Source organism: Bubalus bubalis, chromosome 12 (assembly GCF_019923935.1).
Source record: "Bubalus bubalis isolate 160015118507 breed Murrah chromosome 12, NDDB_SH_1, whole genome shotgun sequence".
Taxonomy (NCBI): domain Eukaryota; kingdom Metazoa; phylum Chordata; class Mammalia; order Artiodactyla; family Bovidae; genus Bubalus; species Bubalus bubalis.
In genome coordinates this window covers 24,863,483-24,885,901 of record NC_059168.1, presented here as the reverse complement: position 1 = coordinate 24,885,901, position 22,419 = coordinate 24,863,483, and the positions used below count along the sequence as shown (strand labels likewise).

Genomic DNA, 22,419 nt, shown 5'->3' with positions numbered 1-22,419 from the left:
TAGTAGTTAACAGCTCTTTATATTGAATTTTCCCTGTTCAAATGACTGCGTCCTGAGTGGGTTCTGGCTGGATCCTAATTATTTCTTTCACTTGTCATATGAGAACAAAATCTTTCAAAGAATATGGAGAACATGGGGGCAGGTCAGTTAAAAAAAATAACAACACACAGTGCTTACCATATGCCAGGCAGTGTTTAAGAACTTAATAGCTTATCAACCAATTTAATCCTCATGCCAATCCTATGACGTAAGTAGTAGTATTTTATTTTATAGATGAGGAAACTGAGGCACAGTGAGGTTACCTTAGTAAGTGGTAAAACAAGAATTGTATCACTCAGGTGTCCATACCGTCAGCACTCTACAGAGTACAGTGCTCACTGTGCCTTGGAGAAAGAGTCCCATGAGGGGGTCGCCCTCAAGAGAGGTACCACCGATCAGGGCTCACAGAGTCATGGCATGATGGTGGCCAAAGGGTTCTAACTAGAGATATGGGAAAGACCAGGTAAAGCTAGGAGCACTAGAGGTGAAAACTGGGATCCAGGTATGCTGGGGCACCCAAATAAATGCCCCCCCAAGCCCTCCTGCTGAGAAGACGAGGAGTTCCTCTGTCAGTTCTGGCAACAGTTGAACCCAGGCCTACTGGACCAGGTATGGGATGTCAGGTCTTAGAAGCTAAGCACAGATAATGATGGCGGGCGGGGAGTCTTCCCTTTGAGAGGAGGAAGGGAGAGTCTTAGCAGAGGCAGCTGTGGAACTCTGGGGTTTCAGAAACATTCAGGGATATCCTTAGGTCAAAAATTTGGAGTTTAAGTAGGAAAATCCACCCTGTGAAGTTGAAAAAAGGTAAGGAACTGGGGTAAAACCACCTTTGTGCATATCTCTGTTTAGCCACCAATTGATTGAGTGGCTTCAGTAATATTTCTTTACATGTAAACACCACAGTTGGTTAGCCATTCTCCTATTAACGGACATCTTGGGTTATTTCCTGTTTGGAGCTATTATAAACAAAGCTGCTGGGAACACTCTTTTACAAGTCCTTTTCTTTTCAGTAAATACAGGAGTAAGATTGCTGGGTCCGAAGATAGATTTTTTGTTTTGTTATTTGGAGGATAATTGCTTTATAATGTTGTGTTGACTTCTGCCATACAACAACATGAGTCAGCCATAGTATACACATGTCCCCTCCCTCTTGAGCCTCCCTCCCACCCCTCGAGCTCTTCACAGAGCACCCGGCTGAACTCCCGGTGAAAGTGAAGTTGCTCAGTCGTGTCTGACTCTTTGCGACCCCATGGACAGTTGCCCACCAGGCTCCGAGATCCATGGGATTTTCTAAGCAAGAATACTGGAGTGGGCTGCCATTTCCTTCTCCAGGGGATCTTCCCAACCCAGGGATCGAACCTGGGTCTTCTGCATTGCAGACAGATGCTTTATCGTCTGAGCCACTAGAGTGATCCACTAGAGTGAACTCCCGGTACTATACAGCAACTCCCCACTATCTATCTGTTTTACACATGGTAGTGTAAACCCTCAATTCATCCCACCCTCTCCTTGCCTCCCTGTTCCACAAGTTCATTCTCTATGCATCTCTATTCCTGCAAATAGGTTCATCAATATCATTTTTCTGTAAGGTAGATTTTTGTATAGTTTTTTAAAGCATTTTTTAATCATGGTAAAATATACATAATGTAAAATTTGCCATTTTAAACGTTTTAAGTGCACAATTCAGGGAGTTCCCAGGTGGTCCAGTGGTTAGGACTCAGGGCTTTCACTGCTGTGGTTCAATCCCTAGGAATTGAAGCCGTGCGGTGCAGCCAAAAAGAAAAGTGTACAATTCGGTGGCATTAAGTACATTTATATTGTTGTGCAACTGTTACCACTGTCCATCTCCAGAACTTTTTCACCATCCCAAACTGAAAATTGATACCAATGAAACAGTAAACTTTCCATCCCCCTTCCCTCGGCTCCTGATAACCTTTATTGTACTCTGTCTTTACAAGTTTCACTATTCTGATTGGTGCTGCTGCTAAATTGCTTAAGTCGTGTCCAACTCTTTGCAACCCCATGGACTATAGCCTGCCAGGCTCCTCTGTCTGTAGGATTCTCCAGGCTATTCTAGGTGCCTCGTATTAGTGGAGGAGAAGGCGATGGCATCCCACTCCAGTACTCTTGCCTGGAAAATCCCATGGGTGGAGGAGCCTGGTAGGCTGCAGTCCATGGGGTCGTGAAGAGTCAGACATGACTGAACGACTTCACTTTCATTTTCATGCATTGGGGAAGGCAATGGCAACCCACTCCAGTGTTCTTGCCTGGAGAATCGCAGGGACGGGGGAGCCTGGTGGGCTGCCGTCTATGGGGTCGCACAGGGTCGGACACGACTGAAGCGACTTAGCAGCAGCAGCATATAAGTGGAATCATACACCATTTATCCTGTTGTGTCTGGCTTACTTCAGTTAACATAAAGTTTTCAAGGTTTATCCATGTTGTAGCATGTGTTAAAATTTCATTCTTTTTCCATTGTATAGATATACCACAGTTTGTTTATCCATTCATCAGTCAATAGACAGACAGTCAGATTTCCTCCATCTTTGGGTTATTGTGAATCTTGCTGCTATGAAAGTGGGTACACAAATACCTGCTCAACATCCTGCCTTCACTTCTTTTGGATATTATTTACAAATATTTCCTATTTTTGTGGTTTGCCTTTTCACTCTCTTGATAGTGTCCTTTGATGCACAAAAGTGTTTAATTTTGGAGGGCATTCTAATTACTCTGCATACTTGTCAACACTTAGCATTGGCAATCTTTTTAATTTTAGCCATTCTATTGGGTGTGTAATAGTATTTCATTGTAGATTTGATTTGTATATCCCTGATGACTAATGGTATAGAGCATTTTTGAAATGCTTATTGGATATTGTGAATCTTTACAAAATGTTTGTTCACATCTTTCACCCATCATTTTGTTGTTTTTGTTTTGTTTTTGTCCTTTTTTGTTTTGGAGGTTTTGATCATTTTTTAAATTAAGTTATAGGAGTGGCTGATATTTCTGTTTCCTCTTCTGTAGGTAATAAGTATGAATTCCTCCATGACACCTGGGCTACAAGAAATGCCAAGTTCAGCCACTGTCCACAGTGTCCTGGACTCATAAGAGCCCACATATGTCTACTCCTGTCCAAGGCTTGAGATCCATACTTGGAAGAATGAGGGAGATGCCACAGGATGTTGGGGAATGGGGGAAGAGGGCAGTGGGAGTATCTAACACAGAGTGATTTGAAAGGAGGCATTCTCTGTGGCTCCTGGCAAAGAGGGAAAAGAAGACCATGTGGAGAATATCATCTCCACAGGAGGAGGGAGGGAGGAAAGGGAGAGCTCACTGGCCCTCAGTCAGAAGAAGGAAATGTAGCAGCTATATAAGCCAAACTGAAATCTCATAGCAGAGCTGGCCAGTGAATGTCTCCCCAAAGACTTTCCATCTTTGAGGTGACAAGGAGACATCAACTTCCTGCTAATAAAACTTCCTTCCTAATAAAACCAGCTGGTAAAGCATAAATGGAGTTTGCAGAATCCCGGCCCCTATATTTTAATGCGGAGTATAGAAAGTGAATTTGGGGCTGAGAGACAATAACTGGTTAATACATTCAGTTCAGTTCAGTTCAGTGAGCACGCCAGGGCTCCCTGTCCATCACCAACTCCCGGAGTTCACTCAAACTCATGTCCATCAAATCTGTGATGTCAGCCAGCCATCTTATCCTCTGTTGTCCCCTTCTCCCCCTGCCCCAAATCCCTCCCAGCATCAGGGTCTTTTCCAATGAGTCAACTCTTCGCATGAGGTGGCCAAAGTACTGGAGTTTCAGCTTCAGCATCAGTCCTTCCAATGAACACCCAGGACTGATCTCCTTTAGGATGGACTGGTTGGATCTCCTTGCATTCCAAGAGACTCTCAAGAGTCTTCTCCAACACCACAGTTCAAAAGCATCAATTCTTCAGCGCTCAGCTTTCTTCACAGTCCCACTCTCACATCCATACATGACCACTGGAAAAACCATAGCCTTGACTAGATGCACCTTTGTTGGCAAAGTAATATCTCTGCTTTTCAATATACTGTCTAGGTTGGTCATAACTTTCCTTCCAAGGAGTAAGTGTCTTTTAATTTCATGGCTGCAATCACCATCTGCAGTGATTTTGTACCCCAAAAAATAAAGTCTGACACTTTTTCCACTATTTCCCCATCTATTTCCCATGAGGTGATGGGACCAGATGCCATGATCTTTGTTTTCTGAATGTTGAGCTTTTAGCCAACTTTTTCACTCTCCTCTTTCACTTTCATCAAGAGGCTTTTTAGTTCCTCTTCACTTTCTGCCATAAGGGTGGTGTCATCTGCATATCTGAGGTTATTGATATTTCTCCCAGCAATCTTGATTCCAGCTTGTGCTTCTTCCAGCCCAGCGTTTCTCATGATGTACTTTGCATATAAGTTAAATAAGTAGGGTGGCAATATACAGCCTTGATGTACTCCTTTTCCTATTTGGAACCAGTCTGTTGTTCCATGTCCAGTTCTACCTGTTGCTTCCTGACCTGCATACAGATTTCTCAAGAGGCAGGTCAGGTGGTCTGGTATGCCCATCTCTTTCAGAATTTTCCACAGTTTATTGTGATCCACCCAGTCAAAGGCTTTGGCATAGTCAATAAAGCAGAAATAGATGTTTTTCTGGAACTCTTGCTTTTTCGATGATCCAGTGGATGTTGGCAATTTGATTTCTGGTTCCTCTGCCTTTTCTAAAACCAGCTTGAACATCAGGAAGTTCACAGTTCACGTATTGCTGAAGCCTGGCTTGGAGAATTTTGAGCATTACTTTAGTAGCGTGTGAGATGAGTGCAATTGTGTGTTAGTTTGAGCATTCTTTGGCATTGCCTTTCTTTGGGGTTGGAATGAAAACTGACCTTTTCCAATCCTGTGGCCACTGCTGAGTTTTCCAAATTTGCTGGCATATTGAGTGCAGCACTTTCACAGCATCATCTTTCAGGATTTGAAATAGCTCAACTGGAATTCCATCACCTCCACTAGCTTTGTTCGTAGTGATGCTTTCTAAGGCCCACTTGACTTCACATTCCAGGATGTCTGGCTCTAGGTGAGTGATCACACCATCATGATTATCTGGGTCGTGAAGCTCTTTTTTGAACAGTTTTTCTGTGTATTCTTGCCACTTCTTAATATCTTCTGCTTCTGTTAGGTCCATACCATTTCTGTCCTTTATTGAGCCCATCTTTCCATGAAAAGTTGCCTTGGTATCTCTAATTTTCTTGAAGAGATCTTTCCCATTCTGTTGTTTTCCTCTATTTCTTTGCATTGATCGCTGAGGAAGGCTTTCTTATCTCTCCCTGCTAGTCTTTGAAACTGCATATCTAACTATTGCCTGTATGAAACTTTTAAAAAAGAATCTAAAATATCAGCATAGAAGTTGCCAGTAGGGAATTCCAGCAGGGAGTTAAATCTTGTCCATATTCCTTTGTTCTTGTCTTGATCTAGGGGTGGATACAGATGCTTGTTAACAGTACATGTTAGAAATTACAAGTTTCCATTCATGCACGTTTAGAGAATAACTACTATGGGACTTTCCTGGCAGTCCAGCAGTTAAGCCCCCTCACTTCCAATGCAGGGGACACAGGTTTGATCCCTGATTGGGGAACTAAGATCCCACATGCCTTGCAGCATGGCCAAAAAAAAAGTTTTTTCAACTAAGAATAAATACTAGACACATTGGAATAGAAGGTAGAGGGGGCAATGGGTCAGAAAACAGTAAAATTCAAGAGTAGCAGACATGGTTCACTACCTTCTGAGCATCATTTCCTGCCTCTAGGTCATGAGCCAGAGTCTTGTGTGACTAACCCACCCCTCCCATATGGGCACAGACTTTGAGGGAAGCCAACTCTGCTTCCAGCTTCAAGTACAAATTTTAGTTTCAATAAATCAGTCAGAACATCCCTCTTCTCACTCTAGGAATTGGTTCAGGTTGGGGTATGTGAACCTTTATTGCCAGTAAATACACCTGGTTCTCACTTGCGGGCAACATCCCCCACCCCACGGGCATTTGGCAATGTCTGGAGACTTTTTTGTTTGTCCCAGCTGGGGAGAAGATACTGGCATCTAGTCGGGAGATGCCATAAATATGCCAAACATCCTACAATGCAAAGGACAGCCCCCCACAACAGCTTTCCACCCCAAATGTCAATGGTGCCAAGGTTGAAAACCCCTTCTTTAAAGGAAAAACTGTGGATAGTTTACATCTCTTGACCCCTTGGGGGCAAACCCCGGGAAGAAGCTATGCTGCAGATAGCAGATCTGAGGAATGGAAAAAGACAGGGTCTATGACGACACCACTATGTCACAGGCTCATTCTGCCTCTGGGTATTCAGTCACATAAGTTTAACTTTCTCATGGTTAAGCCACTGTTTAACTGGGGTCCCTATTATTTGCACCCATGAGCACCTTGATAAATTAGGAAAGAGATTATTTGCATAACACAAAAGGTTAGGCTAATAGAAACATTTATAATTACATTCTAAGCAGAGAATACACATTCACAAAAATTGACCATAGACTAAGCTGCAAAGGAAATTTTAACACATCCCCCATCCCCAAATAATACATAGACCATCTTCAGTCACCACAATGCGATAAAAATTACAAACAAAATGATAACTGAACAAAACACAACAAAAACCCTCAAACCAATCATGTAACTAAAAAATGTAAACACACTTGTCAATAATACAAGTAAAAGAGACAGCAGGACCAGAACCCAGATTTCCAAATAACTAGTACAATTCATGATCTAGCCCTCATGTTTGTTCTTAAACATTTGCTGAATTATATGAAAGGGAGGGAAAGTGGGAGAAAGACAGAGACAGATCAAGGTGAGCTCAGATAGGATCAGCTGGAGAAAAAACTTCTGTTCATTAAGAAATTGAAGAGATCAGACTGTTAGCAGAAGTCAGACTCAGTAAAGCCTAGAAGCGTCTACTGATTTTAGTGACCTGGGCAGGCAGCTGCCATCCAGGGGAGACCAAAGCCAGGCACCAGCAACCAGGAGAGGCTCTGATGAGCTCTGGTCCTAAGGCAGAGACGGCTTCTCACACCATGGTGCAATGAACTTCTGTGTGCAGAGGGGAGAGATGGCTGCTGTGAGCAGGTAAGGTCCAGAAACTAGAAGGAACTCATGGATCAATAGCTGGAAGCAGTCCAGATGACCCTGACCAAACAATGCCAGAACACGCAGATAAAATTTGAATTGTTGAAATTCAAATAAAATGAAAATCAGTAAAAATTGATTTTCTGAACATTGGATCAAATGGTGCCCAACACCCAAGCTAGGAGGCTTGCCAATTGAATTGACATGGTGTTTTATCTATGCAGCACAAACTAAATGGCATATTTGACAGAAACCATGTGGCAAATTATCTAGCCTGCATTTAAGGTTCATCTGGGTGGTTTAGACCTCAGACAATCAATTGTAGCCTCAATTATCCATGTTGTTTGACTAGTTAGGTTAAAATGAGAGTATGTTTCTGTTTTGTTAATAAGTTTATTTGTATGTCTTTTTTTTAGATTCCACATACAAGTGATATTATATGATATTTCTCTTCATCTGACTTACGTCACTTAGTATGACAATCTCTAAATTCATATAAGTCCCTGAATTATTTTATTCTTTTAATGGCTAAGGAATATTCCATTGTATATATGTACCACATCTTCTTTATCGGTTTTTCTGTCGATGAGCATTTAGGTTGCTTCCATGTCTTGGCTATTGTAAACAGTGCTGCAATGAACATTGGGGTGCATGTATCCTTGCAAACCATATTTTTCTCCAGACACATGCCCAGGAGTAGAACTGCAAGATTGTATGGTAGCTCTATCTTTAGTTTCTTAAGGAACCTCCATACTGTTCTCCTCAGTGGCTGTACCAATTTATATTCCCTCCAACAGTGCAGAAGGGTTCCCTTCTCTCCACACCCTCTTCAGCATTTATTATTTGTGGTGGTTTTGATGATAGTCATTCTGACTAGTGTGAGGTGATATCTCATTATAGTTTTTATTTGCATTTCTCTAATAATTAGCAATGTTGAACATCTTTTCATGTTCCTCTTGGCCATCTGTATGTCTTCTTTAGAAAAGCATCTATTTAGGTCTTTTGCCCATTTATTGGATTGTTTTTTTGATGATATTAAGCTGTTTGTAAATTTTGTAGATGGTTACCAGGGGCAGGGGAAGGGTGATGGGGAGGGATAGTTAGGGAGTTTGGGATTGGCAGGTACACAGTGCTATATTTGAAACGGATAACCAAGGCGAAACTACTGCATAGCACATGTAACTCTGCTCAGTGTTATGTGGCAGCCTGGATGGGAGGGAAATTTGGAGGAGAATGGATACATGTATATGTATGGCTGAGTCCCTTTGCTGTTTACCTAAAACCATCACATTATTAATTGGCTATACCCCAGTACAAAACAAAGAGGTTTTTAAAAATACTATGTAACAAATGGGAAAAGAACTTGAAAAAGAATAGATGTATGTTTATGTAAAACGGAATCACTTTGCTGTACGCCTGAAACTAATATAACATTGTTTGTCAACTATACTCCCATATAAAATAAAAAGTTTAAAAACTAAGATGCAGGATAACTGTCATTGTTTTCCTTGAACTACATATCAGAACATCTGTGGGGCTGAAGTCATGGAGTTTTGGGGGTTTTGTTTCCCCTTTTAGTGGGAATTCATTTATGCCTTTATCCACGCACCCACCCACCCTTCCATTTAACAAACATCCAAAGCAAACCGCACACATCCTCGATCCTTGGCGTTTCACGCGTCATTGTCTACATCTCCTCTGCTTACTTGTAGATGAGAAAGATAAAGAAGGTCGTTTGAGTTATTTTGGTGCCAAACAAGATTCTAGAAAAAAACACTCAGAAAAAAAAAAAAGTTCTAAATAAATAACTAAAAAGAAAAAGGAGGGAGAAAGGGAAGGGGGTGCGTGGAGAGGAAACAGGAGGGTCCCAGCGGGGGAGGGCAGGAATCTTGTTTGCTACCGGTCGGGGTTTTCATTTGCACCAGGAGCGCTGTGACTGAGGGCGCTGAGAAAACCCGCCCACCCTACGTAGCAGGGAGGGGCCAAGATGGGAGGCGGGACAGGAGTCGGAGGAGTTTCGAATTTCTTAAACTCTCCAGTCTAGATTCTGGTGTCAGCTCTGTTCCTTTCCGCTCGGCCACCACCACCTCCCCTCCCGGCCCTCTTCCAACCCGCGCAGTCTTCCCAAGAATTCTAAGTCTGGAAGAAAGAGAGGAAAGCAGGTGTCCAATTGGCCTTCCCCGCCCCCGCACCCACACAGGCAAGCATCGCGTCTCCGCCCGCTCGCGAGGATCCAGGTTAGCGGCTCTCACCCCAGGCTGGAATCATCAGCGCCTTAGGTTTGTCCGCCCTCCCCACCTCACCTCAGATTCCCGGTCCCAGTGCCCGGTTCTGCGTCTGTGAAACTCCTCGTAAACTGGTGTGACTTGAGTATGCCCCAAGACACGAAAGGAGCTCAGAACAGCGCCAGGCACCCTGTTGGCGCTCTGCCTGCCACCTGCGAACGTAGGTGAGGGGCGGGCCCCCAAGCCCGGCCTGGCGGGTCCCTGTCTAGCATCACGGTCTCCCAGCACTGCGCCCCCCGCCTCTCCTCCGTCCTCTCTCCAACCAGTCACTGACAGAGCCGAGCAAATGGCACCCAACACACCTGCGGGCTCTGGCCTGATCTCTGTCCTAGTGACCGGACAGGGGACTAGCATCAATCGGGGCCTACGGTGGCCGCTGTGCAACCCCGGCATTCCCAGTCTACAGATGAGGAAACTGAGGCCTCAATCCAGTGTCAGCAACCCAGTGATCAGGCGCTTGGGTTTCCAAACCCGCCTTCTCCTCCTTACAGGATTTCTTTGGGGGTCTTCCTGGGTCCCAGGCGGAAAGTCTGGGGACAAGGGGCCAGGAAGGTTCTGGATCCCGTGTCCTAAGCCAGGATCGGGCGCTCCACTCTCACGCGGGTGGGCAGGGAGCCCGGGATGTGGCGAGGGGCCCAGCGGGGCGGCACCGAGCGCGAGGTGGGGGGTGGGGGGTTCCCAGACCAAAGTCCGAGAGGGGCCACAAAGAGGCCAGGTTGTTGCCCCGCCCTTTGACCCTCAGGATGCTTATTAACCAGGCGGCCAATAGGTGGCTGGGCAGAGGCGCGCGCCTTCGACAGAGCGGAGGACACGGCTCAGGAGTGCGGCTCCCGGGAGACCATGGAGCGCCCAGTGAGAGTGAAGGCGTGGGTGGAGGAGAACCGGGGCTCCTTCCTGCCCCCGGTCTGCAACAAGCTCCTGTGAGTCCCAGCACGCCCCCACCCTCCTGCCCTCTGTTCTCACCTCCCGGCCATCCTCCAACTGCTCCCCTCAACCTCCGAGTTCCTCCGCCCAGAAGCTTGCAGAAGGGGGATTCCATCTTCGTGGTGATCACAGGAGGATGAGGACGGACTGTTCCGGGTTTCCCCACCCTCCTCTGTTCCTCTTTCTGGTGACTGCGTGGAGACCACGTGCCTTGTCTTCTGAGGAAGCTGGGTGACCTACCGAGACTAGAGAGTTGCAGGTGCTAAGTGGTAGCCCTGCCTTCCAGGGCTGAGAAACAGCGCTCCAACCCCCGCTGCCTCTCAGAAATTGGGGGGCAGGGAGGTTGATACCCCAGAATTATAGTAGAACCGAAGCCTGGTAACCACCCAGTATTACACCCCTACTGGGCCCAGGAAGCTGCAGGCAGAGGGTGAAGTCAGGGTCAGCTCCTGGGGCAGGCTCTCTGGTGCTCTTCCTGGCCCCCTCTGCAGCTGGGCGCACACACAGACTCCCACCAGGCCTCCCTAGCCACCTCTGCCCCCAGCACCCAACAGGGCTGACCCTGGTCTAGCACAGTCTTCCTCCAGCTGAGGTCTCAGGCCCTCCCTGTGGCCTCTTCACCTCCTTCCCCTTCAGTCACCTAGGGTGTGGGGCCATCTGTGCTCCCCAGCTCCAGGGTTACAGTCTTGTGTTTGCCGGGTCCACAGAACATCAACAAGGTAGCTTTTCAAACCATCCAGCTCTAATCACGAACATCTTGACTAGTTGGAGACTACCAGGCGTTTTCACATCATGTCATGTAATTCTCCCAGGAGCCCTATGAGGTGGGATTTTTTTTTCTTAATATTTATTTATTTGGCTGTGCTGGGTCTTAGTTACAGCACTTGAGATCTGTGGCAGGCAGGATCTTTAGTTGTGGCATGCGAGATCTAGTTCCCTGACCAGAGGTCGAACCCAGGCCCCTGCCCTGGGAGCATGGAGTCTTAGCCACAAGGAAGTCCTAGTCCAGGGCAGGGGATCTTAACAAGGAACTTTCCCAATGTCACAAAGCTAGCGTGGGGCACGATGCAAGCCCATGCACAAGTTTGACTCCAAAGTCCACCCTCTTGTGACCGCGCAATACTGCAGGAACAGTCAACGTCCCCCACCCCCAAACCTTGTCTCCTCTAGTACTTTTGTCACACCCCCAACTCTCTCCTCCCCCTCATGGTGACTCACATTCATCCGCTCCTCTCCAGCCCCACGCCGCTGCTGTGGTTCCACCCTCATCACCCTGGGCACTTCCAGGCTGCAGCAGCCTCCAGGCCCGTACCGCGCTCTCCAGCACTGCCCTGATATTAGTAACCACAAAGTGCAGGTCCTCCCTTCACTCATTCAGCAGATGTGTGCATGTGAGCACCAACCACATGCCAGGCACAGTTCTGGACCCCGGAGATACACAGGAGGAAACTGGCGGAAGCCCCTTCCTGGTGGAGCGGACCTTCTGGTGGGAGGAGGCAGCCAATACATAGAAACAGACAAGGGGTGCAGGTAGGCAGGCAGGCAGACATGGTGAGCCACAGAGTAGAACGAAGGGGAAAGCCCACTGGGTCTGCTGTGTCCCCTCGTGCTGTGAGGGAGACGCTGCTCCGAGCTTCTCCTTGATCCTGGAGGTTTGGCTGCAGTCTTTGCATTCCTTGTCTTCTGCAGCGTCACTCCGCTCTCTGCCTTTATCTTCACATGGCATTCTCCTCATAAGTGTGACTGTGTCTAAATCTTCCAGTCTTCCAGACACCAGTCATATTAGGTTAGAGCACTCCCCACCCCATGCCAGTATGATCTCATCATAGCTTAACAATTACACCTGCAATGACCGTAGTTCCCAATTAGGTCATATTCTGCGGTACTGGGGTTAGGATTTCAACATATGAATGACTATAAGGCAGAGGAAACGTAGGAAGCTGCTGGAAGGCTGCTTTTATTTATCTGGCTGCAACAGATCTTAGTTGCTGCATGTGGGATCTAGTTCTCTCACCAGGGATTGAACCCAGACCCCCTGCATTGGGAGTGTGGAGTCTTAGCCACTGGATCATCAGGCAAGTCCCGAGGCTTGAGGGTTTTGAGCAGAGGAAGGACATGGGCACACACACAGTCGCAGACACACACACACAGACCCTTGGATGCACACGCAGATGAAAACGGAGACTCTCCGGGACAGTGACACAGAAATAGCCCTCTCCCTCTCACAAGTGTGGGCCTCCTCCAGACCCCCCACAGGCCCCTGCAACCCTCCTGTCCTCTCCCACGAGCCAGTTCAGGACCTCACCCCCCTCATCCATTGCAGGCACCAGAAGCAGCTCAAAATCATGTTCGTGGGGGGTCCCAACACCAGGAAGGACTACCACATCGAGGAGGGTGAGGAGGTAGGCCTGCAGACTGCCCCCTCCCCTGACCCAGCCCTGAGGGAGGGTCACTTCCCCTGCCGGGACCAGGGCCTGTGGATGGGGGGAGGGGGCAGACGACTGGTGGGTGAAGGGGGCACAACTGAAACCATGGTGAGAAACTGCTGCTTGGAAGTTGTGGGCACCAGCGACACCCTTGACAGCTCCATCCTCGAAGGAGTCCTGCTGGGGAAGCCACAGGAAAGAGCCCAGGCTTTGCGGGTGTGAGAGGCTCCAGCTGTTGGGCATCAGCCCCCGGACACAGGGGGCATCCATGGTCCAAGGGGATGCCCAAGTCCCCTCACCCCCAAACCTGATTAATACAAGACTGGCCTCCAAAATGGGACCCAGATGCTGAGGGGGACCTGGGCGCTCCATTCTGGTCCCAGGAGCCAAGTTCTCTGGGAAGGGTTAGGACTGGAAGGCCCCCTCCTTATCTAGAGGGCACAAGGCACATCAGTTGCTGGGAGCTATTTGATGAAGGGTGGGAGGGGGGATTTGTACTGAATACCCTTTTGTACCTTGAATTTTGTGCTGTGTTTCTGAATAAGCAAAAGTAAATCAAAAGTAAAAAGATGGGTCCCCTTAAGAGACACAGATGGGTTCCCAGCTCTCAGAATCTCTGGTGGCAAAAGATCATCATGGTCGGGGGGCACCTATCTTCCCGGAGAACCTGCTGCTAGGGTTCAAGGTCCAGGGTTCAGCTTGCTCACCAGACTCCACCCCACCCACTCTGGTGAACGAATGTCCACTCAGGGGTCCAAACCAAGCCCTGACTGCTGGCTGGCTAGCTGGTGAGGAGGGATGACCTGAGCAGGTGTCTCACTCTAGAGGGACACTCAGGTGGCTGGGAGGAATTTGGCTAGAGGTTGTTTTGATGGCTTGGTTCCACCTCAGGTGAGGGAGAGTGCCAGCCACAGGTTAAACCCTGGAAGCCACAGGACTGAGTGTCAGTGCGTTTGCTGTCGCTGCCTGTCCTCACCCAGCTGGAACAAAGGAGACTCCAGGGGTCAGGCCTCTTCCCAGTGAGGGAAGGGAAGCCACTGAGCTCAATTTTCCTCCTGGCTGAGCTCAGGCCTCTGCCTTTCAGGTGCCCAGGCTTCACCCACCACACACGTTCCACTTAGCCCATTCCTTCCCTTGGGGTGAACAGGTGCAAGAGAGCCTGGGCTGGGAGTCAGGTGGACCTGGAGTCTGCCTCTTACCAACCGTGTAATTTTGACAGGCTTCCTTGATAGCTCAGTTGGTAAAGAACCCACCTGCAATGCAGGAGACCCCAGTTTGATTCCTGGGTTGAGAAGATCCCCTGGAGAAGGGAAAGGCTACCCACTCCAGTATTCTGGCTTGGAGAATTCCATGGACTGTATAGACCATGGGGTCACAAAGAGTCAGACATGACTGAGCAACTTTCACTTTGACTTTCTTTCACCTCCCATCACCAGGAGGCTTCTCTGGAGGTAGAGTGATAAAGAATCCGCCTGCCAACGTAGGAACTGCAGGTTTGATCAAACCCACGGAGACTTGGGTTTGATCCCTGGGTCAGGAAGATCCCTGGAGTAGGAAATGGCAATCCACTCCAGTATTCTTGCCTGGGAAATCCCATGGACAGAGGAGCCTGGCGGACTACAGCCTACAGGGTCACAGAGTCAGGCACGTCTGAGCACACACGCACACCGCCTCTCTGAGCCTGCAGGAGTTTCCTTGCAGCTGATGGGGGACATCAGCCCTGCCTGGTGGAAGGATGCCGTGTGTATAGGGTATGTGCACAGAGCCTGGCACAGAGTGGAGGTGCCTGGGTGCTCGGCACCCTCAGCCCCTCTCTGGCCCCGCCTGCCTGTAAGGCCTTTCCAGGCTGTGCAGGCCAGATTTGATTCAGCAGCTGCTTGAGCCGGTACAGTTAATCTTCTAGTTAGCCCCAGGCCCCAAACATCATTTACTTCCAAATAGAGCATCATTCCTTTTGGATTGCCCGTGGCTATTGGGGATTTTTTGCTGTTCAGGATCTGCCCCTCTGCTGATGAGGCCTGTCCCTCATCATAGGTTGTGGTGGTGTTCAGTTGCTCAGTCGTGTCTAACTCTTTTGTGATCCCATGGATTGTAGCCCACCAGGCTCCTCTGTCCATAGAATTTCCTAGGCAAAAATACTGGAGTGGGTTGCCATTTCCTTCTCTAGGGGGTCTTCCCAACCCAAGGATCGAACCCGAGTCTCCTGCATTGGCACGTGAATTCTTTACTGCTGAGCCACCAGGGAGCACCCCCACCCTCCCACCACCGCCCACCCATCACAGTGCAGGCCTCTAAAATTCCACTTCCTTTCTATGTTTTTGTTTAATGGCCACTAACACCTTGTAGCCTGTCAGAAAGGGCTTGACTTTGGCCCAACTATCACTCCAACCCCACCCCCCCACTCCTGTTTTCCCTGATATTTGTAGGGCCTAAGGGCTACGGCCCTCTCCCTAGAATTCTCTAGGCCCTTCCTCCTCTCCCTCCAACCATGAAAGGACATCCCCCCACATACATACACATAGAGGTTTTTTCCTAGCTGAAGGAGTTTGGGGGAGTTTGCAGAATTGTTCCCTAAGACAGACTGATAGGTTTTTTCTTATTTGTTTTAAATAACTTGCATGAATTATATTAAATAATAAGAGTAAAGATTGTTTACTGTAGAAAATGTGCAGAATACAGAAAAGACAAATGTAAATATGTACCTCATTCATAATCCTCCCACTCCCAGGAGCACCGTGAACACAGCCTGGTTTATACATGTATTATACACTATGTAATTAGAATTCTCAGACATGACTTAGTCTAAACAACAGTAAATAGAATCCTGCTGAGTGTCATTTTGAATCTTGCTTTAACTGGATAACTTGAGCATTTTTCCATTTTACTGACAGTTATGCAAAAATGTAGCTTTTAATGGCTGCATAATGTTCCATATTTTGTCTCTATCATAAAATAATGCGATTTCCCCTATTGTTATTATTAGCATTAGTTTTGCTATTCTTTCCATCACTAATATTAATAGCTAGAGATTACTGAGTGCTAACTATGTATTGTCTATCTTTGTATACAGCATCCTGGACAACATTCTGAGTAGATACTGTCATTTTATAGAGAAATTAATGGAGGCACAGAAAGACTAACTGAACTGGCCAAAGGCGCATGGTGACTGGCTGAGCTGAGCACCAAGTGATGCCTTAAATTCCCACACGCTGGGATAAAACAGCCATGTATGTCCACCACGAGGCAGGTGCATTTCTGACTCACTGAAGCACTTTTCTAGAGATGGAATGACTAGGTCAAGTTCCCAGTTTCAGCATGAAAGGTCTGGCATCCCAGAAACCCTTTTAGAGGCACGAGCTGTGAAGGCTCTTTCTACCCTTTGCCAAATTGCCCTTCAGGGGCGTTGTGTCAGCTTGCCCGTGTGTCAGACTGTAAAGCCACATTTCTCTAGTTTTCCTGAGCCCACTTGACTTCTCTTAGTAGACTCTGGGACAAGAACCTCTATCTCCTCTAACTCCTTACATGATAATAGTAATTGTTATTATTAATAACAACCCTTCAACTATTTGGCTGGGGTTTTTAACACCCATGCAATGTGTGACTGGTAGAGAGAAAATATGTCTTCCTCCTCCTCCTCCCAGTGCCATGGGTGGTCTCAGTAAACACATTAATTAGGGACTTAGGGTGGAAGAGGACAAGTGCAATAGGAGCCCTGCAGCACCACCGTGCTGCACCCCAGGGAGACAGCAAGAAAAGAGGGCTTCCATCCTCAAAGCCCCCGCCACCCCCATTCATCCCAGCTCCCAGCACTGAGCCCAACATTTCCATAGCCAGCCGATCTCCAGAGGGGTTTGGAGCAGCCCACCCCCTTTCCAGGGCCTCACTGTGGCCCGAGGAGCCAGCACCGGCTCCAGAGCCACACTCAGGTCCACATGGCTGCTCCAGGACTGACTGTGTAAAACCTGGGACAAGTCACTTCACTCTCTGGGCCTTTCTTTTTCTTTTTAGCAGAATGGGGCTAACAATATTTTTGGAGATTGTTATAAAGAGTTCTGATAATGTTCAGGCATACCTCAGAGATAGTGCAGGCTTGGTTCCCGACCACTGAAAGAGAACAAATATTTCAATAAAGTGAGCCATGTGAATTTTTTGGTTTCCCACCGCATGTAAATATTTATACTATGCTGTAGTCTATTATTTGAATGGGGTGCCATTGCCTTCTCCATGTAGTCTATTAAGTGTGCAATTATATTATGTCTAAAAAAACAATATATATATATATACCTTAATTTAGAAATAATACCGTTGGGAAAATGGTAGCAATAGATTTGCTCAGTGTGGGGTTGTCATAAACCTTCAATTTGTTAAAAAAAGAAAAAGGCAATATCTGGGAAATGCAATAAAGCACAGCACAATAAAACAAGGTCTGTCAGTCACGTGCTAGCCCAGCCCCTGCGACACAGTGAAGGGGCGGTTCTCCTTACCTGGGTAATGGGTTCCTAAATTATCCAGTGGGCATCTCAGCCAGCCTCCTGCCCCCAAGCCAGACACCACCTGTGGTGTCCTGGGTACCTTGGTCATCACTTTAACGTCAGAGTATTACCCGCATGTGTCCCCAGCACGTTTATCTTCGGCCTGTGTCAGGGGAAGCTGGGGCCTCAGGCAGGAGTGACCAAGCTGCTCATAAACTCTGAGGCTTTCGGCAAGTTTCTCAGGTTTTCTGGGCAGAACTCAGGCCAAAGACCCGGAAGAGGGAGTGGGGAGGTCAGAGCCTGTCTGCTGTCCTGTCTCACAGGTATTTTACCAGCTGGAGGGGGACATGCTTCTCCGAGTCCTGGAGCAAGGGAAACACCGGGATGTGGTCATTCGTCAGGGAGAGGTGAGGCTGGGTCCTGGAACAGGAGCCCACGGTGCCCACTCTCCTGGCTTTGGTGGAGTCTTGTCTTCCCAGCCTTTCCTGCCCTCCTCCCTGCCCGACCTGCCTCAGGCCCTTCCTCATGCCCATCTCAGCCCAGCCTGACATCCTCTCTGGCTCCTGGGGTGGGGTCTGGGCCGGACCGTGGTCAGCTGGGGAGGCCCGGGGCGCCGCAGCACTGGTCTCCGTGGGGGACCATAAACTTGCTGGCACCTTGTTCCCACCCGTGCAGATCTTCCTCCTGCCTGCTGGGGTCCCCCACTCGCCGCAGAGGTTTGCCAACACAGTGGGGCTGGTGATTGAGCGGAGGCGGCTGAAAACAGAACTAGATGGGCTCAGGTAAATGGGTCAGATCTGGGGGTCTGGGGCAGAGTTAGAGGGGCAAGCAGCAGAGGAAAGGATCCTAGACAGACCCAAGAAACCCACTCAACCACCACTGAGAGGGTTGGTAGCAATGGAGATCCTGCATTTGCTGGCAGATGGGGAGGGATTTGGGTAGGTAGCAGGGTGGGTCTGATGATGCAGGGGAGGGTGTATTCTCTGTGACTCCCTGGGAGCCCATTAACCTTATAGCCAGGCCCAGAACAAATGGGATCTTAGTTCCCTGACCAGGGATCAAAGCTGCACCCCCTGCATTGGAAGCACAGAGTCTTAAACATTGGATGCCCAGGGAAGTCCCAGAACCCATGCTTTCCGCACTGAGGTCTGCTGGGGAAGGGCCGGGGGCAGGATGCCAAAATCATACTCCAGGGCAGCCTGGAACACTGCTGCTTCTCCCAGCCTCCAGTTCCAGAGTTTAGTCAGTCTCCATTAGTGCAGCCTTCTGCTTGTTTCTCTACCCCAGCTCATTCCACACCCAGCGCTGACATTTGTATAACATTTGCTAACTGTCGGACACCACTTTCTGTTTATTCCTTTCATCCTCACAACGATCCTATCACCTTATCCGGTGGGTACTGTTATCATCTGTACTCTACAGATGAAGAAATTGAGCCCAGGGAAGTTGAGCTTGCTAGACAGTGGCCAGGCTGGAGCTGTAGAGAGATAGAGAGTTTGGGCCAGGACAGACAAGATGGCAATGTGAGTAGCACCTGGGAGGGGACGAACATGGGTGCAGAGACGGGCGCTCTGTTTCTACGGCTGAGTTCACATCTGGGTCCAATCAGTTATCTGATTAATATCCTCTGAAAGGAGGACTAAACCTGTGGCTCATTATTCCAAAAGCTAAGCAATTTTTGAGCTATTTTTTTTAACTAAGAAAATTAAAATTTCCCAACAGGCTACTGAAATCAGGATACTTTGCCCCACATCTTCTGTTATAAAGGACATTTAAAAAATTTTTTCCCTTTTTTATAATTATCAAAGTCTTACAGGTTTGCCCTTGAAATCTGGAAAAGTACAAGAAAGCAAAATGAACAAAATTAAAATCACTTGTCAGGAAAAGGGTAAATTTTATATTATGTGAATATCTCAATAAAACAAAAAAAAAAAAGAGAGAGAGAAAATACACAGAAAAAAAGTCTTCCCACCAATGAAACCTAACAAAGCACTTTCTATCTCATCTTTTTTCCATGCATATCTGTTCCTTACAACATTGTAGTTTTATTGCAAGCATGGGTTTGAGTTTTGCTTTTTTTTACATTAAAAAAAGATGAGTACTTCTCATACTATTAGATGCTTTGCAAAAACCGCAATGTTAATGACCGCATGCAAACCTACTGCAGAATAGTCTTGCAGAAATAGCTGCCTGGCCTTAAATGTGAAAATAAAATTTTCAGTGGGGCTTTATATAGGGAGTCTTTTTTTTTCTTTTTTCTTTTTTTTCGCCGCCGTCGCCTCCTATATAGGGAGTCTTTAGTAATGGAGAAGACAGCATCTTTGGGAACATTTTTACAGCAAAGTCAATAACAGATTTTATCTGCTTTTGACCTTTAATAAAAGCCAGGGGCTCAACATTAAAATGCCACTCTGAAGGCAATTCCTGGAGGGCATTGAGGTCCAGTTATGAGGCTTTCTGGTAGCCAGCTCCATCCCAGGATAGATCTTAGGGTGTCAGGCAGGGTGGATGCACTGTGTGTCTATAAACCGTTGTCTGTAAGCAGAACCACTTCTCTTTTTGGGAGGAGCTTAAGAGCAGCGCTGGCCTGGTCCTGGAAGCTAAGTTTGGGGATTAGGCATTCAGTCAGTAGATACACTGCCTACACAGGGTCCTGCGGCCCGGCCCCGGTCTGCCTGATACTCCTCAGGCCAGTGGAGTTGCCTGCCAAGCTGGGCTGGGGGCCTGGGTGGGCTTCAGAAAGTCTTGTGTGCATGCTCAAGTTGCTCAGTTGAGTCCGTGGGTTTTGTGGGGTCTTTGTGGCCCTGTGGATTGTAGCCTGCCAGGCTCCTCTGCCCATGGGGTTCTCCAGGCACAGGAAGCCTGCTAGAGACATATGGTCCTTCCTCTGGAGAAGAGACACAGCACTTTGCTTTAGTTCTCAAAGGCATCCATGACCCCAAAAGGAGAAGGACCCCTCCCATCTGGGGGGCATCTGTGGCATGCTGGATCCTTGAGGTTTCGTGTGCTCTGACCTAGACTGCCAGCAGGCCGGTGGGAATCCAGCTGCAGGGCCAGAATCGGACTCAGCCTCAGCTTCTTCTTTTGGAAAAACACTTGTCACTGATGCTCTCTAGGCTTCTAGGACTGTCTCCGGTCCTGTGTTGGCCACTGACAGGTTGTGTGATCCCTGCCAAGTTGCACAGTTTCCCCCTGAATCTCAGAGCTCTATCTGCTTGGTAAATGGTCATGTTTGGTGAACCAGGAAGAGCTATGGGAGTGGGGTGGATAACAGCCCTCCCACGCTGGGGCCACACGGGGCCTCCAGGGAGAGCCGGGTGTGGGTGGGCGCATCGGCCACTAGGTCGCGCTAACAGGATGCAGCTGGTGGTCAGCTCGGCAGAGCCAGCCGGGCCCAGTCGTCCACGAGCAGAGCCAAGCCTCAGGGATGCTGCCCTGCGACGCCCAGGTGAAGAGCTGGGTGCCTGTCCTTTGTTCTGGCAGGTACTACGTAGGGGACACCACGGACATCCTGTTTGAGAAGTGGTTCTACTGCGAGGACCTCGGCACGCAGTTGGCCCCCATCATCCAGGAGTGAGCCCCCAGCCCCTGCCCCTTGCTCTCCTGAGGTCCTGTGCTCTGGCTGGGGGCAAGCAGACCCAGCCCAGCACGGATCTGGAGGAGCGTCTACCAGCCTGGAGTAATGATGCCCAGGATTTAGGGACAAAGTCTGCCCCTCCCAGGATGGTAGGGCCCCAGACTGGAAAGCCCCCTGCGGAGTGGAGGCTGGGAAAGGAGTGTGGATATACAGCAGATCATGTGAGGGCGCCATGAGTGTGTGTGGGCTCCTGTACCTCGGAGTGTATGTGTGTGCTTGTGTGTGTACATGTATGTGTGTGTGCATGCACACATATGTCTTTAGCCCCCTCCTCCTCCCTCTTTGTCCCTGCAGGTTCTTCAGCTCTGAGCAGTACAGAACGGGAAAGCCCAACCCTGGTGAGACCCCTGGGAACCATCTTTCTTTCTCTCACTCCCCCGACCTTTCCCAGGGAAGGGTGGGTCTTGGCCCCAGTACCACAGAGTCTTCTTTTGAGTACTTTGCCCTGTACTCAAGGCACAAGAAGATGGCATGAAATATACCCCCACATGGCTACTTGGTGCCTGGGCTGGAGACAGAGCCCATTCCAGTGACTGGGAGCTGGGACCCCTGGGAACCTGGCCTGCTGGGACTGGGTGGGTGGAGCCAGAGGACACTGACCACATCTATGCTGTGGGTACAGACCAGCTGCTCAAGGAACCACCATTCCCCCTGAGCACACGATCCGTCATGGCGCCCATGTGCCTGGAGGCCTGGCTGGATGGCCACCGCAAGAAGCTGCAGGCGGGCACACCCCTCAGCTTGTTTGGGGACACCTATGAGAGCCAGGTAATTCAGCCTTGGGTCATCCAGGGAGTCAGCCCAGCAGCCCTGGGTGATGGGAACTAATCAATCACACATGGACACACACACACTCATACACACAGACACACTCATACACCCACACACACACACACACACTCACAGGCTAGTTGTGGACACAAGCATAGGCCTTCTTGTTTCCTCCCTGACTCTGAGAATGATGGCTTTGCTGTGAGTGGAAGCCCATGGAGGCTACATGGTCCCCAACAATCTTTCTTTGCCTACAGAGTAGGGATTAGGGGGTTGCCCCATCCACTGAGGGATTCCTGGGAGTCTGGGGTCATGCCCCTGCCAGGACTTCTGGGCCTTTGGCCCAGACTCCTGGGAGCCGGGAGGGAGAGAGATATTTGGGGACGAGGGTTAGGTGGAGAGTTGCAGAGACCCAAAGCTGGTCTCCTTTCATTCAACATTTACTGAGTGTCTATTATGTTTTAGGCCTTAGTAGGAAAATAAGATAGAGTCACTCCCTCAGAGTGTGTATGGTCTGATAAATGGAGAAGTTCATTAACGATTGCCATGATTATGTGATATGTTCTGTGGTAGAAAAGCTACAGGAAGTCATAGGATGATAAAGAAGGAACCAGGCTGTGAGGGAAGACAGCTTCCTGGAGGAGGTGATGTATAAGCTGAATTTTAAACCTATTGTAGGAGTTTGCAAAAGGAAGAAAGGGAGATGGAGAGTGCA

The 22,419-nt window shown here is 48.4% G+C and overlaps 1 protein-coding gene across 2 annotated transcripts; it reads left to right on the top strand.

Moving 5' to 3' along the window:
• Window positions 1–9,217: 9,217 nt before the first annotated feature.
• On the top strand, window positions 9,218–21,701 carry HAAO (3-hydroxyanthranilate 3,4-dioxygenase; the record flags this gene model as incomplete). 2 transcript variants are annotated; one of them, XM_045162231.1, is given in 8 exon segments in its annotated part: window positions 9,218–9,426; window positions 10,233–10,394; window positions 12,722–12,800; window positions 17,620–17,703; window positions 17,972–18,078; window positions 20,780–20,869; window positions 21,228–21,271; window positions 21,556–21,701. In XM_045162231.1, coding segments are annotated over 7 exon segments (630 nt in total), but the record flags the coding sequence as incomplete, so codon positions are not given.
• Between the last annotated feature and the right edge of the window lie 718 nt (window positions 21,702–22,419).